This window comes from Camelus bactrianus, chromosome 18 (assembly GCF_048773025.1).
Source record: "Camelus bactrianus isolate YW-2024 breed Bactrian camel chromosome 18, ASM4877302v1, whole genome shotgun sequence".
Lineage (NCBI taxonomy): Eukaryota > Metazoa > Chordata > Mammalia > Artiodactyla > Camelidae > Camelus > Camelus bactrianus.
Window position 1 is genome coordinate 13,016,742 of NC_133556.1, and position 15,150 is coordinate 13,031,891.

Sequence of the window (15,150 nt, forward strand, 5' to 3'; positions counted from 1 at the left end):
TCTTGATGGCCACATTCTTTTTTCTCTCTTAAAAATTTCTCCAGGACTCCACTTAACCCACTGCTCTCTTCACTCTGTACAATTTCCCTCTTTTCTGGACATTTTTTACATGTGTAAAGAACATCCCAGTTTGTCCAGGACAGTTCCAGTTTATACCTTTTGCACCCAGCTTAATTATTAACAGCACATCCCACTCACACCCATAAATGTTCAAGTTTGTATGTTAAATTATATGGTCACCCTACCCAGATACTCTACTCACATCTAAAAACAAAGATGGTCTAAAACTGAAACCATCATCTTCTCCTCAAAATCTATTCTTCATGTACATCTTATCTTGACAAACAGCACCACCCCCATCCAGAAGGCAAAGCCAGAGATCTCAGATGGGGCAGGGAGAAAGCAAGATCACTTCTAAGTTACCCAGTTTCAGAGGCTCTACCTTTGAGTAGGGCAATCTCTCCTCTATTCCTACTGCCACTAACCTTAGTTCATGTCACCATCATGCTCACCCAGATTACTAAAAGCCTCCTAATTTTCCTGTATTTAAGCAGCTGGCTTCCTTGCCCAACTATCTATCATTACACCAGACTATAAGGAAGATCTATGTTTTACTAATCTCACGATCACTAGTATCTAGCATGTTAACATGTAACAGATTCTCAATAAATGTCTACTAAATTAATGAGTAAAAGCTTTTCATGGCAGGGAAAAAACCCGATAAATTTAGTTTATATAAACATACTCAAGAGAAGTCAAAGATCATATCTTTATAAGGAAATCAAGTGACACAAGATGAAGTAACTAGAGAACATCCAAGTGCTGAACTACACGATATTTACTGTGGGTGCATTAGGAATGTTAGAGAAAGGGAGTCATGCCTGCAGAGAGAAACATCTTAAGAAGAAAAAGGTTTATAGTTAACAAAAAACAATTTTTTTCATTCTATGTCAGGCACTTTGCATATGGTATCCATTTTAATCCTTGAAACCACCTCAAGAGAAAGACATGGATCAGTACCCATTTTTCAAATGTGACAATTGAGACCCATAAGTAGTTTATTCAGGGTCACACAGTCTGGAAATAACTGAGTTAGAATTTGAACCTATGTCTGTGTGTCTCCAAAGCTCCCGTTTTACCCAGTTCTCCTACTGCTGTCCAATTGATCATCTTAATTTTTACAGTCTATGCTTCCCTGAAAACCCTGGCCTCTCGTTCTATACTGCATAGACTGAGCAAGTCATTTTGCCACAATGATAAAAACATACTGTATATGTAATAGATATACGCACTGCTGTGCTAGTAATGTTTAACAGCCTGATTTCCAAGAAGGAAAAAGCCATGATTTGTGGCATTTACCGATGACCAGTGATGTAAATACTCCCACAATGGCTGATTTCAACCTACTACCTCTACGTCAACAACTGCAGAGTTGAGAAGGGATGTACAAAAATGGGCTGTCTACAGCTAGAGCAACCCAGCTCCAGCAGACCACCATACATCCACAGGACCACAAGCTCTTACCCCAAATTCTGAAATCCAAGAAGCTCCAAAAACTAAATATTTTCCTGTAACTTATCTGGCAGCAAAACATTACCTGAACTGACAGGAATCTATTTATAGCCTTTATTCTACTTGGCATAAACAATCATACTCTCAGATGCAGAAATATTGATGTGTCTGATTACAGAGTGCTGATCCAGAATGAGCAAGGATGTTATATGACATGTTTTATGTATATCATATGACCTTTCTAGAATCTAAAAATTTCTGAATTCTGAAACACATCTATTTTAAGCAGTGAAGTCACACATAGGGTCTTGTATGTCGTGACTGGGAAGTTGGCTTTATCTTGAAAATGATGGGGAATGATAGAAAGGTTTTAATCACAGGATGGACAAGACCAGATTATCCTTATCTGCATTCAATGTTGATGACTATGGGAAGGGCAGATTGAAGGATGGGGCAACCTGGGGTCAGAAAAACCAGTAAAAATGTTCAACTATATATTGAGAGAATTGAGAAATGATTAAAGTTTCAACTAGAGCAAATGACATAGATAGGGAAAGAAAAAGCCTCCACAGATTTTCTTTTTAATTGATAAGACTTAGTGGCCAATTAGATATGGGGAAAAGGAGAGAAGGGAGTCTAGATGAATTCAGATTTGACTTGAAGGACTGAATGGATGGTGTTATCATTCTTATTACAATAGATAGCATGGAGGAAAAGCAATGTGGTGTTGCTTAGTTTTGTTTCAGGTGTAGGGAACAAAGAAAAAGGTAAATTGATAGTAGTCAGGAAGTTACCAAAAGTCTAAAGGAAAATCAGAGTTGACTAAGAGACTGAAATGTGGTATGTGTTCAGAAAACAATAGCTATCATTATTTCTGCATCCAGATTATAGCACTGGTTTAAAAGAAAAATGAAAGCTGTGGTTTATCATTACGACCAAATAAAGGATTTAAATATAAAGTACAATCATCTCTGTCTGAAAGAGATAGAATTCTAAAATGAAAAGGCTTTTGTTATGTAATCACTGAGTCACAAGCTCCATTAGCAGCAAATGCAGTTGCTATGGACTCCTAAGAGGAAGAACTTGGAAGGGCGTGTTGCATATTGATCAGGTGTTTCTCTTTAAGACAGTAATAATGGCATTTTACACTTATTGAGCACAAAATTCACATTAAATGTTTCTGAATACTCACTATGTGTCGGGTCGTTAGACACTAAAGCATGCAAAGATGACACGACTAGGTCATGACCCTCCTCTCAAGAAGCTCAGAGTCCAGTAAGAGAAACATACACGATTAATACGCAGCATGATAAATGTGATGACAGAGGACAGAAACCATATAATGGGAGTGCAGAGGACAGAACCAGGCCATTTGTCTCCTGGGGTGGGACATGAGTCAACGTGAGTTACCAAGCAGCTAAGGCAAGGGTTAGTAATCTATGGGTCACACGCCAAATCCAACCCTGCTGTCTGTTTTTGTCTGGCCTTCAAGCTAAGAATGGCTTTTACATTTTTAAATGTTTTGTTTTTAAAAATAAAAAGAATAATACTTTATAACATATGAAAATCATATGAAATTCAAATTTCAATGTCATAAAGTCTTCCTGGAACACGCCACATTCATTTGTTTATAGACTGTCTATGGCTGCTCTTGTGCTGCAGTGGCAGAGTTGAGTAGTCGAGGTAAAAACTATACAGTTCTCAAAACCTAAAATATTACCATTCAGCCTTTTACAGAAAAAATCTGTCAACCCCAATCTAAGACTGTATCTTACAGGCATATAGGGTCTATGGCAGGGGAAGGGTGGTGGTCTCAGATGATACCCTTCCTTGCAGAAGGGCGTCAACTCTCACACACACACGAGACAGCCTGGTGCATTTAGAGAACGGCACGTGAGGAGAGCTAAGGATGTATTTGGAGCTGCCTGGGTGGAGAGGGTAGGGAGGGGAAAGAAACAGTTATTTTCTCTGCACTTATCAGATTCAAGGAAGACATTTGTTGAGCGATGGACAGGACAGGATAAAATAAAATAGGATATAAAATAAAAAACAAGAGGAGGTGTGGTCCCAGTCCTCCAGGAGGTCACTGTCTGGTTGGTGAGCTACACAAACTTTCCACCCTTAAACTCTTAAGAGTTGCCTCTTTGTTCCAAATTAGCTCTTTGGGCTTGTCTTTCCTCTCCTCCCATGGATTCTAGTTGGTTAGTCTGTCTTTTTCTAAGTGGCAGCAAAGTGCAGTGGTGAGAATGCACCCTAGAAATTGGACCTGTGAGACCTAGCTTTGTTAGATTTAAGAAAACTCTGACCCTCAGAGATTAGGGATAATGATCACTAACAGACAAGAGACAGAGTTTTGCAAAACACTGTTCAAAAGCAGAGACTGGCAAACTATAGCCCAAATCTGGCCTGCTGCCTGTTTTGTAAGTAAAAGTGTTACCAGATCAAAGCCACATCCACTTGTTTTTGTACTGTTCATGGCTGCTTTTACTCTACATCCAAGCTGAATACCTATCACAGAAATCATATGGCCTATGAAGCCAAAAGTATCCGGTCCCTTACAGAAAACTCTGTCATTCTCTGTTCAAAAGGATATAGTTATTAAGAGAGAAATGAGTTTTGTCCAGAGAACCTGATTTTCTTCTCTGGACAACAACCTGCAGGCTGGATGGAGCTTACCCAATCTCCTTCACTCCTTCGGTCCTTCCAGAAGTTAACCAACACTTAGGCCTGAAGTGTAACAGGGTATAAACTAGGTACCATTCAGATACCCTCTAGCCTCACTGGGACCACAAAACAGTGCCTGACAGACATATATTTCAATATCCACAGCCCAGGCACAATTCTGCAAGGCAGGGTATCTGAGAACCTGCAGGCTCTCCCTGAGTCTTAAGTGCCCAAGCTCCCTTCCCTCTGTAGCATTCACAGTGGAAGGCACCCCTCCTCAGGGAATGGGGACAGTGCCAAAGTCCTGATGACTGAGGTGAATATAATCCTCCAAGACACTCATTTTAAAAGCACGGATCTTCCATGAGTCTTAGTTAAACACTACAGCCAGGCGGGCTGCCAAACCACAGGTCTGAATTATGACATACAGCAACTACTACAGGAAACCAAATCTTCTGGACTAAAGCATCAGGGCTGGAATGGGCTGGAATGTAAAAAGGAATGGATAAAAGAGTACATAATCCATACGGCTTGACTTATTAAAGTAAAACAGAAGATAAATACCATTAAAAGTCATGTTTTCAAAAACTATCTCACTCTTAGAAAATGTTTAGGTTATACCTTTTAAAAGCAGATTTTAAAATGTGTACACAACAGAAATTCAATTTTGTAAAAATGTGTTATATTTGCATGTTATATATATATACATACATATATATATACATACATATATATATATATACAGCAAAATGTTAACAATGAGAGTGATATGATTGTGATTTTTTACACTCTTACCTTAACTTTTCTATATCTTCCAATTTTCTATGATAAACAATGTCTTTCTTTTTTAGCCCATGCAGTAGTGGGACACATGATCACAAAGATTCACTCAGAAGTCTAATAATTATCTCAAGCTCAACACAGCCCAAACTGAACTCCTAATCTTACCCCATAAATCTACTATACCCACAGCCCTCCCCATCTCAGTTAAAGTCAACTCCATCCTTCTGGCTGCACAGGATAAAACAAAATAAAACTGGAGTCGTCTTCTGACTACTCTCCTCTCATACTCCACATCCAATCCATCAGAAAACCTTATTTGAACATGCCCGATCTCGTCTGATCTTGGAAGCTAAGCAGGGTCGGGCCTGGTTAGTATTTGGATGGGAGAAAAGCTTATTAACTATACCTCAAAATATATCCAAATATGATCACTTCTCATTAACTCCACTGCTACTCCCTTGGTCCAAGCCAACATTATCTCTTGCCTGGATTTCTACAATATTCTCCTAACAGTCTCCCTGCTTCTTCCTTTACATCCCTGTGGACTATTCTCAGCATATAAGCTAGATAGAGCCTTTAAAAACAAATCAGATCATGTCACTCCTCTGTTCAAAATCCTGCAAACCACCCCCAAACCCAGGCCAAGCATTCCAAGTCCAAGTTCTGAAAAATGAGAGGGAATCTGAGAAACCACAGAATATTTTTTTTCATCCTGTCAAATATCCCCTGAAAACAAAGAAACCAGATAGCAAAACCAAACCCCATAAACAACATTTAAAAACAAAACTAGGTGACAAAGCAGCCCCCAAAATCCTCAAATACAAGTAGGTGGAAACAGCCAACACAGTCATAATACCTGCATGGAATGAATGTGTGGGAGGACAGAGAAGGAAGCAACATGGCATACAAAAGTCAGCCAGACTCTGAAAATCACAGTGGGCCTATCTGAGAACATTAAAGTGGGAGGTGTTTTACCAAACCAAAAGATGAGTGCAAGGGGCCCTTGGTAAGTTCTGAAAGGGGTCAGAAGGCTGGGAAACATGAACTCTTGAAACCAATCAGCCAAAGCGCCTTTTCAGGATGGGCACCACACTGAAGGGAAACTTCTCAGAACAGAAATAGAATATGGACAAAGAAAAAAGAGTGAGAAGGTACAGATACATTTGAGGGAGGGGGTGGACCATGACATCTCAGAAAACAAGCCATCATAATATTTAATACTTAACCAAAAAAATCAGAAGAGGGAGATCTGTGAAATTAATAAAGATGTTCTGAATCATTCCTCCTTCTAAAGGTTCAAGAAAACTATTTTCATGTATAAGTGAGCAATAAAAAAGTACAAGGTTAAACTCATCCAAAGTTATGATGAGAAAAAAATAACATCCCTATGGATAAGGAAAGCAGCCAGAAAGACATGCCCACAAAAACATATTAATATTGTAACTTACTATTTTAAAACAAGCTAAAAGATATTTTAAAAAATGATACCAGACAGGAAAGAACAACATAAATTATGATTACAAAAACTCAGAAATGAAGCAGTAGAACTCAGGGGAAGATAAGAAATGAAAAAAATCATTTAAGAAATAAAGACTAATCTTGAAGAAAGACAAGAGTTAATAAATATAATAGATATTCTTAAAAGAAATTAAAAGTGAAACAGAATAATGCCTTCAAAAGACTTAAATGTTTTTCAATTTAAAATAATTGGAAACAGAAGAAATATTTTAAAAATAAAAAATGAAGAGATAAAATTAAAGACAAAATGACCAAATGCTGAAGGCAAAAAAAGAAAAAAGAAAGAAAGAAATTAAAAAGGGAAAAAGAAGGAATCCAGCATATGAATAATAGGAAGGAGAAAATCAAAGTTAGGAAATATGAAAAACCAAAATTCAAAGAAAATATCTTATTTTAAACTACATATTGACAGAGTACATAGTCTTGGTCTATCTGAGAATATATGCTTTATAATGACCAATATCAAGACATATTCCAGTAAAATTATGGGACTTTAAAAGAAAAAAATCCTTTGAGCATCTAGGCAAAATGAGCAAATGACTTCTAGGAGAAAATAAAGGAACAAATAAAGAATAAGAATCCAAATTAGATTATCAGACTTTTTAACATCAATACTTTTTGCCAGAAGAAAATGGAACAATCTGTTTAACATACACACGGAAGAAAACAGCGAAGAATTTTATATCCAGCAAAACTGACTTTTAGGTATAAAGGGCACTGAGCAGCTGTTATCAAAATTAAGAGCTCAGGGAATGTTGTTTCCATGGACACTTTCTGAAGAATCTACTAGAGCACAAGTCAGCAAACTACTTTGATTAGATAAATTAACCTCTGTAAGTAGGCTGCTTCTAAAATGGTCCCCAATAATTCAGTCACACACAGTCCTTTAAACAAATTAAGGGTATAACTCACAGGTCCTCTCAATTTAACAATAAGGCCTCTAAGGAAGCTTAAGCATATTGTCCCTTACCCAATTCAGTAGGAACCCAAAGCAAAAAGGGTTTATCTCAAAGAAATTTGTGGGTAAAACTATCATCCAAATGGAATGAACCCCAGTGAGATTTACAGAGGACCCACAAGTTTTTGAGAAAAGTTTATCAGCAGCAACATTGCAACTTGGACTGAAGGATACAGAAACAGCACAAAATGAAAAGACACCCTGGATTCCCAATTCTGCTGGCAGGAAGCAGATTGATAAAACCACACAGCTACAAAATATGTGCTATCTTTCTAAAAAAAGGAAGAGGGCAGAGCAGAGAGACATGGAAAATAATTTTTAGATTTATATTGGATTGAGACCTCATCAAAAAATGTGTAACATTTTCCCAGATGTATTTCAGAATTGATATGAACCAGTTTAATTTTGTGCTTCCTATTTCCCTCATTTTAAGTAACAATGTCTTTACTCTATGCCTGTTCCACCACTGTATACTGGTGCTGGGGATGGGGTGAGGACATAACTTGTATCTTTAGTGTCACAAATCTTCAGATCGAGAGCAATTGTATTCAAGGACCTATATGTAAGAAATTATACCCAGAAGCCCCATCCACAACTAGACCTGATTTAGATGACAAGATGCTGGACTTTGAGGTTGTAATGGGATGAGACTTTTGGGACATGGGGAGGGGGAAATGTATTTTGCATATGAAAGGGAAATGAGTCATTGGCAGCGAGAGGGCAGACTGGTCAGCTTCTTCTAAAATGGTACCCAATGATTCCCAACTCCTGGTATTCCTTTTGTTAATCCCCTCCCCTTGACTGTCGCTGGACCTATGGATTTGCTTCTGATAAATGTGGCAAAAGTGAAAGGATGGCACTTGCAAGATTAGATTACGAAAATGTGAATTCTGTCTTGCTCACTTTCTCTGGCTCTTCTCATTTGCTTGCTGATGAAGTCTGCTATGTTGTGAGTAGCCATACAGAGAAAGCTTCATGGCAGTGAGATCCTCCATCCAACATCCATTAGGAACTGAATCTTGTCCAACACCATGTGAACTGGGAAATAGTCCCTTACCAGTTAAGCTTTGATTGCAGCCTTGTAAGAGATTCTATTTAATTACTGGAATATTACACAGCAATGAAAAAGAATGAACTACTGCTATGTATAATATGGATGAATCTAAATGTTAAATGAAAAAGCCAGGCACAAGATAATAAATAGACATGACTGCATTTATATGATGTTGAAAAACAAGCAAGACTGATTGTTTCTGAACTGCATATACAACCTCACATGACTTCTGGTGAAAGAAGTTGGAATAGTGGTTACTCTGGAATTGAGAAGGATATTGCCCGAGAAGAAGCGTAAAGAAGACTTTTGATTGCTGTTAATTTTTTGTATCTTTATATGGATGATAAGTACACAAGTGCATAGAGATATAAACATTCATCAAATTGTACACTGAGTATTTGTGCACCTATATATATACATTATACTTTAATTTCTAAAAATTCATATGGTGGCAAGAATCTTAGAATAAGCATTGGAAGTTCCAGTCATGGTTCTGCCATGTGATTCGAGACAAAGCACAGAAACTTACTGGGTCTCCATTCCATATCCTACATGCTAAGTAAGATCTCTTTCCCTTCTAAAATTTACTGATTTGAAATTTCTATGAATTTCTTTGGTCTTCATGTTAGGAAAATTATCTTTTCCTGATTTCCACAAAAACTTACCTGAGCATATATCTTTAATCCCTACTTGGAGAGAGCCAGGGGGTAGAAGTGTCTAATACGCTTATTTTATATTAAACTACAATATCTGGACCAAGATACAAGCATACAGTCTGAAGTGCTTACCTAGGAATGCAGGCAATTAGAAATTAGTTATGGTGTAATATCGGGAAAGAACAATAAACTGTGATGACAACAGCTAGAGCTGTAATTCTCTGTGAATCAATAAAAATAACCTAAAGTCACTGGAATGATAACACCTAATAATTTATAATCAATAACTGAAAGCTAGGTTTCACAAATTATATACATGAAGAATCAATATTTACTGTACAAGTTTTACACTTTGAAAAAAAATCAAGATGATATTCCTTGATAGGGGCAAGCAGGGCACACAAGGGAAGCACACTGCTTTCTTTTTTTTTTTTTTTTTACAGGGGATATATATTGCTTTTATAAATGGAAAGATGAAAAATAAAATTTAGTTTTAGCTAACTTTTCTTCATGAGGAGATGCTACCTGAATTTAACAGTAGTTTCTATTTTTATACCCTTATTCTAGGTACATAAGTCATCAGGTCAGATTATCACATCAAGTCAGGACACCCCAGTCATCATTTTAAGAGAAAGGAAGAAAACTGCAATGGTTTTAGAAGTGTTTGAATCCAGGGAGCTTCTTGTATGGATTATGGATTAAGATTCCATATTTCAGAGATTCTCTAACCTTTTGTAAAAATCAAGAGATGTATCCATCAGATAACAAAAGAAACACTACGTGTAATAAAATGCCATGGAAAAAAGTATTAGCCCATTTAGACCAAAGCATGAATTCTAATTCTGGCCTTGCCATCTAAATCTGAGTAAATAATTTTGGTCTTTCTGACTGAGTACTTCCTACCTGTAAAGTGAAGGGACTGGGTTAGATAATTTTAATCTTTTCCCTATCACTAAAATTTCCTAAATGCCTGGAATTCACTACATACTTACTAACATAGTACATGCTTTTTCTTATATTGACCTTAATATACACAAAAGCCAACTATCCTTATTAGCAAAAATATCTAGAAATTAAACATCAGAAAACACCAAAATGAATGACAGACATTAAAGCCAGAGGACCATGAAAAAGGCCATATACTGCTATAAAATGGGTTTCCTTCTATCAAATAAATAAAAAGGACAATTCATAAATTTTAAAATGAATGGGGGGAAGGGTATAGCTCAAGTGGTAAAGCACATGCTTAGCATATGCAAGATCCTGGGTTCAATCCCCAGTACCTCTCTAAAAATAAATAATAAGTAAACCTAATTGGCTCACTCTAAAATAAATAAATAAAAGTGCAACAACACATTTAAAAAATGAATTAAATAAATGAAAAGGTCTGTAATGAACTGGCTAGAGAATTTTTAAAAAACTCATTGATGAAGCTATATCTATTCCAGAAAAGGTCTATAGTTTCCATACACACACACACATATATATAATCACTATAGATATATAGAGTGTGTGTGTGTGTGTGTGTGTGTGTGTATACATATATATATACACTACACACATACATATACATACATACACAAACACACAGACCTTTATTAGCTGACTATAGGGTCAAATAAAAATATAACATCTACTCACTTTGACAGAGATACTCCCCCGGCTTTCCCAATCATCTCTTCATGGTGTAATACTGAGTGGTTCCAAGGAATCTGGAGGAACTTTAAGAGAGTTCTCATCCACCGTTCAGGATGCAAGACAAGTTGTTCATAGTGAACTAACATGCATTTTTTATAGCCAACCTCCATACACTGGTTGTACATGGTCTCTATGGCACGATTCCACTTGGTCAAACAGTCCCTGTAGCTGTTCAGGTCAAACCCAGCTATAGTAACTTTCCGAGAAATCATTGAATGTACTGATGCCCTGCCATCTCGGACCATCAGGAGAAATTTGGCATTGGGGAATAACCTAGCAAGGTAAGTTAAGGATTTCAGGGCAAAAGGATCTTTATTACATAAATAAGGGGCTGGCTCCCCATGCTTAACAATAATTTCTAGTAAGAAGGCCTGCATGGCAGAATCCAGCACTTCATCGGTGACACCAGCCTCATCCAAGCGTATTTTCTCTTTACTCGACCGTGACCACATCTGCTTCAGAGCCAGGATTCGAGGAATGACCCTGGTTTCCTCTCCACAGCGAATATCAGGGTGCGCGTCTAGCATGGCCCTCATGAGTGTGGTTCCACTCCGAGGCACACCTCCAATAAATATTAAAGGCATATCTTTGTGATAGGCAAAGGTTTTATTGGCTTTGATGTCCAGGCCAGTTTGCACCGTGGTCCTCGTGCTCTCCAACTTGAGGGGCTGGCTACGTTCTTCTATTCGGTGATGGCATTCCATGGCGTGTTGGCCCAAGTAAAATACAGTCACAGAACTAATCACCAGACATGCCAATAGTAAGTTCTGCTTCAGTTTTCCAACCATCTTGATGTAGTTATCTTGTTATTAAACAGCTATTTTGCTCCAAATGATTTTCAGAAATTGTTCAGGCCATGGAGATTCTACTTCAGAAAGATGATCAACATCTAATAGGAAAAGGAAAAAGTTATTTTATCTTCATGTAAAGATTGTTTACAAATTCATCATCAGTTATCACCATTACATTTTAGCTAGAAAGAAGCTGAAGCAGTCTTAGATGCACTGATATTCTTAGAACACAAGTACACATAAATGCAAGCAAAAATAAATCAACATTTCTAATCAAAAACAACTTTTCTTAATGTAACAATTTAAGTTATGTACCTTGCACAGAATGGAAAAATAAATAAAACTACTTCTATAGTGTGTTGAGCAAATATTTAGTATGCACAGGTATGTTCAGAATCTAATCCAAGGTCCATCTCTGGTATTCAGATTTGCTTCAGCCCCAAGAAGTCATTATCTCCACATTCTACTATAAAGAGAAATTACAGAAGAAATATACAATTTCCAAATCTTCAGCATAGACTCAGCTTATTCATTTTATAAATTACAGTCCAGATACTTGGGCTTGGCTGAGGATAAACTCTGAAGAGGACAGCAGTGCAGTGGCCCCTGTTCTCAAGAAACAAAGTCTCAAGGGCAGACAGACATGCAACTAATGACAATAAAATGTGATCAGTGCCTGAGTAGAAATAAGCAAAGAAGACAATGGGAACATAGTGAAAAGACACACAGAGTCTATCTCAGGAAGCTATAAAAGCCTTATAGAAAGTAAGAGGGAAGAATAGGCCAAGCAATAGGAATCTGTGTCCAAAAGCACTATGGCATGACAAAACACAGCATAATTAGGGGACAGGAAGCAGTTCAGGAGAGTTGGTGTACAGGATGTAAAGAAAATTGTGTATGTCTGTGATCTAGCCTTCAGAACAGATAAAATCTGGATAGCACAGAGCATTCTGAACTGAAGATACACTATGACCAAAGAAAAGACATGTAAAAGCAGGGGCATGTATGTAAAACATACATACTATGTACACATAAAATACACATACTATAGAGCTGCTAGTTTAGCTGGAGCAAGGGTACATATTATGAAGCAGACAGCAATCAGCCTATACCTAGACTAAAAAAAAGTACCCTGGTTCCTCAGAGGGCAAGTGTGATACTTAATTTTGTGTGTCAACTTGGTTTGGCCATGGTGTCCAGTGTTTGGTCAAGTACTAGTCTTACTGTTGCTGTGAAGGTATTTTTTAAGAAGAGATTTACAATTAAATCAACAGAATTTGAGTAATGCAGATTACCCTCCAAAAAACAGGTGGGCTTCATCCAACAAGTAAAAACCTTAAGAGAAAAAACAGGTTTTCTGGAAAAAAAAAAAAGAAAGGAATTCTCCTCAAGACTAAAACATAGAAACCCTGCCTGAGTTTCCAGGCCTGCTGCCCTGAAGAATTTAGACTGAAGGCTAACATCCACTCCTACCAGCCAGACTGCTCTATGGATTTTAGAAATGCCAGCACCATAATCGCAGGAGTCAATTCCTTAAAAACTCTCAGTCATACATATATATATAGATGAATATCCTGACTGGCAGTAAGTATACCTGGGGAAATGACTAAGTATACCAGAAAAAGAATATATCCTGAGAGGCAGGACATCTAGCTAGGAACTACTGTGAAGGTAGGCAATTCTTCCCCCAAAAAACAATTACAAAACAGGACAAAATTGACAAGACAAACCTTTCAGTCCTCTAGAAATTGACAAAAGGTATACAACTCAAGAAGCATTTATGCGTGAAAAATTGCTAATTTTTTTTAATTGAAGTATAGTTGATTTACAGTGTTGTGTTATTTCTGGTGTATAGCAAAGTGATTCAGTCATACATTTATATATATTATTTTTTGTTATAGGTTATTAAAAAACTGCTAAACGCTGAGTAAGAACAGTGAGTCTGGTACTCTTGTCTGAGACCACTCTCATCCCTCTCCAGACCCTCTCCTCAGCAGGTAGAGGTTCAGCAGGGCAGGGCCAGGCAGGGCAAACTATGAGGACTGGAGGCTTTGTGTTGGGATCAGTGGGAGATCACTCATTCTGGAGTGGTGCAAAACACACACGCCTAGTTGTGCTGTCAGTGTAAGTGATGTTCCAGTAGGCAGGTGAGCTAGGAGGATGAATAGTTCTAATAGACTGAGGTTGTAGTCATGATTGGCAATCTTGTGGCCAACCACAAGGCTGCATGTACGCAAAGAGGAGACATGACAAGTAGAAAGAAAACACCAGGACGGATTTGAAAATAGCCTGAACTTTGTGCTCCTTACTCACACACAGATCCTTTGGCAGAGGACAACTCTTACTGGTACAAGATGTTTGAGCACAACCTGTGTCCACTACGCTGTGCAGATGGGGGCAAATCCCTAGAAAGCCATGCTCAAAAGTGAAAACAACTTTTTTAAAAACAATTTTAAGTGTGTATGTGTCTGAGAAGCTACATCAGCATACAATCATATGAAATGTTCACATGTGCAAACTTATAGACACAGAAAGCACCAGGTGAAAGCAGGAATTTAATGGTAAACAGGCACGACGGGAATGTTCTAAAGCTAGAATACTGTAATAGTTGCACAATTCTATAAAATCTACTAAAAATCACTGAATTGTTACCCTTACAATAAGTAAGTTTTATGGTATATACCTCAGTACAACTGGTTTTTCTTTTTCTGAAGAATACATTCCTAGAAAAACATTTTGATAGTCTCAGTAGGATACAACAACGAAAATCTGGTTCCTGTTTACTCATGTACTCATTCCTTTAGTCACATTTTGGAAAACATATTATAATGCCAGGCACTGTACTTTATTATAAAGAAAAAAATTGTAAAATAACAAATAGTCTTTCTTAAAAAATGACATTCAGGTGAATATCTAAAGGATGAGTAGGAATTGGGTAAAGACTGAAGAGAAGAACATTCTAAGCAAAAGTAAATGGATACGCAAAAGTCCTGTGATGGAGAGGCATTCGAAAGTTTCCAAGGAGCAGGGTAAGGCAGTGAGCAAGAGGGAAAGTGAGAGATGAAACTGAAAAGATGTACAGGGGTTGGATCATAAATGTTGTGGAACAGGTTAGGGATATAAAATTTTATCATAGAGGCAATCATATGTGACTGACTTAAAGATTTTAAGCAAGGAGTTATTTAATTCTGTTTAGGTTTATACAACCTCACTCTGGCCAAAACCATCCTGAAAAAGAACAATGCTGGAGGATCCACAATTCCCAATTTCAAAACTCACTACAAAGCAACAGTAATGAAGAAAATGCAATACTAGCATAAAAACAGCCAAACAAATGAATAGAATTGCAAATCCAGAAATAAACGGTTACGTTTATGATCAACTGATTTTTTACAAGGATGCCAAGATAACTGAGTGAGGAAAGGGCACTCTGTTCAACAAATGGTGCTGGGACAACTGGATATCCACATGTGAAAGAATGAAATTGAATACCTATTCACAAAAATTAACTCAAAA

The 15,150-nt window shown here is 37.4% G+C and overlaps 1 protein-coding gene across 7 annotated transcripts in view; it reads right to left on the bottom strand.

Moving 5' to 3' along the window:
• Positions 1-15,150, bottom strand: part of TPST1 (tyrosylprotein sulfotransferase 1) — a 122,466-nt gene that overhangs the window by 38,611 nt on the left and 68,705 nt on the right. For all 7 annotated transcript variants that reach the window (XR_012500286.1, XR_012500285.1, XM_010972384.3 and 4 more), the window contains one exon: positions 10,787-11,732. Coding sequence is in view for 5 of the 7 variants with exons in the window: in XM_010972384.3 (XP_010970686.1) it covers positions 10,787-11,631 (845 nt within the window). In the remaining 2 variants the exon portion in view is untranslated. The remainder of the gene's footprint in view (positions 1-10,786; positions 11,733-15,150) is intronic.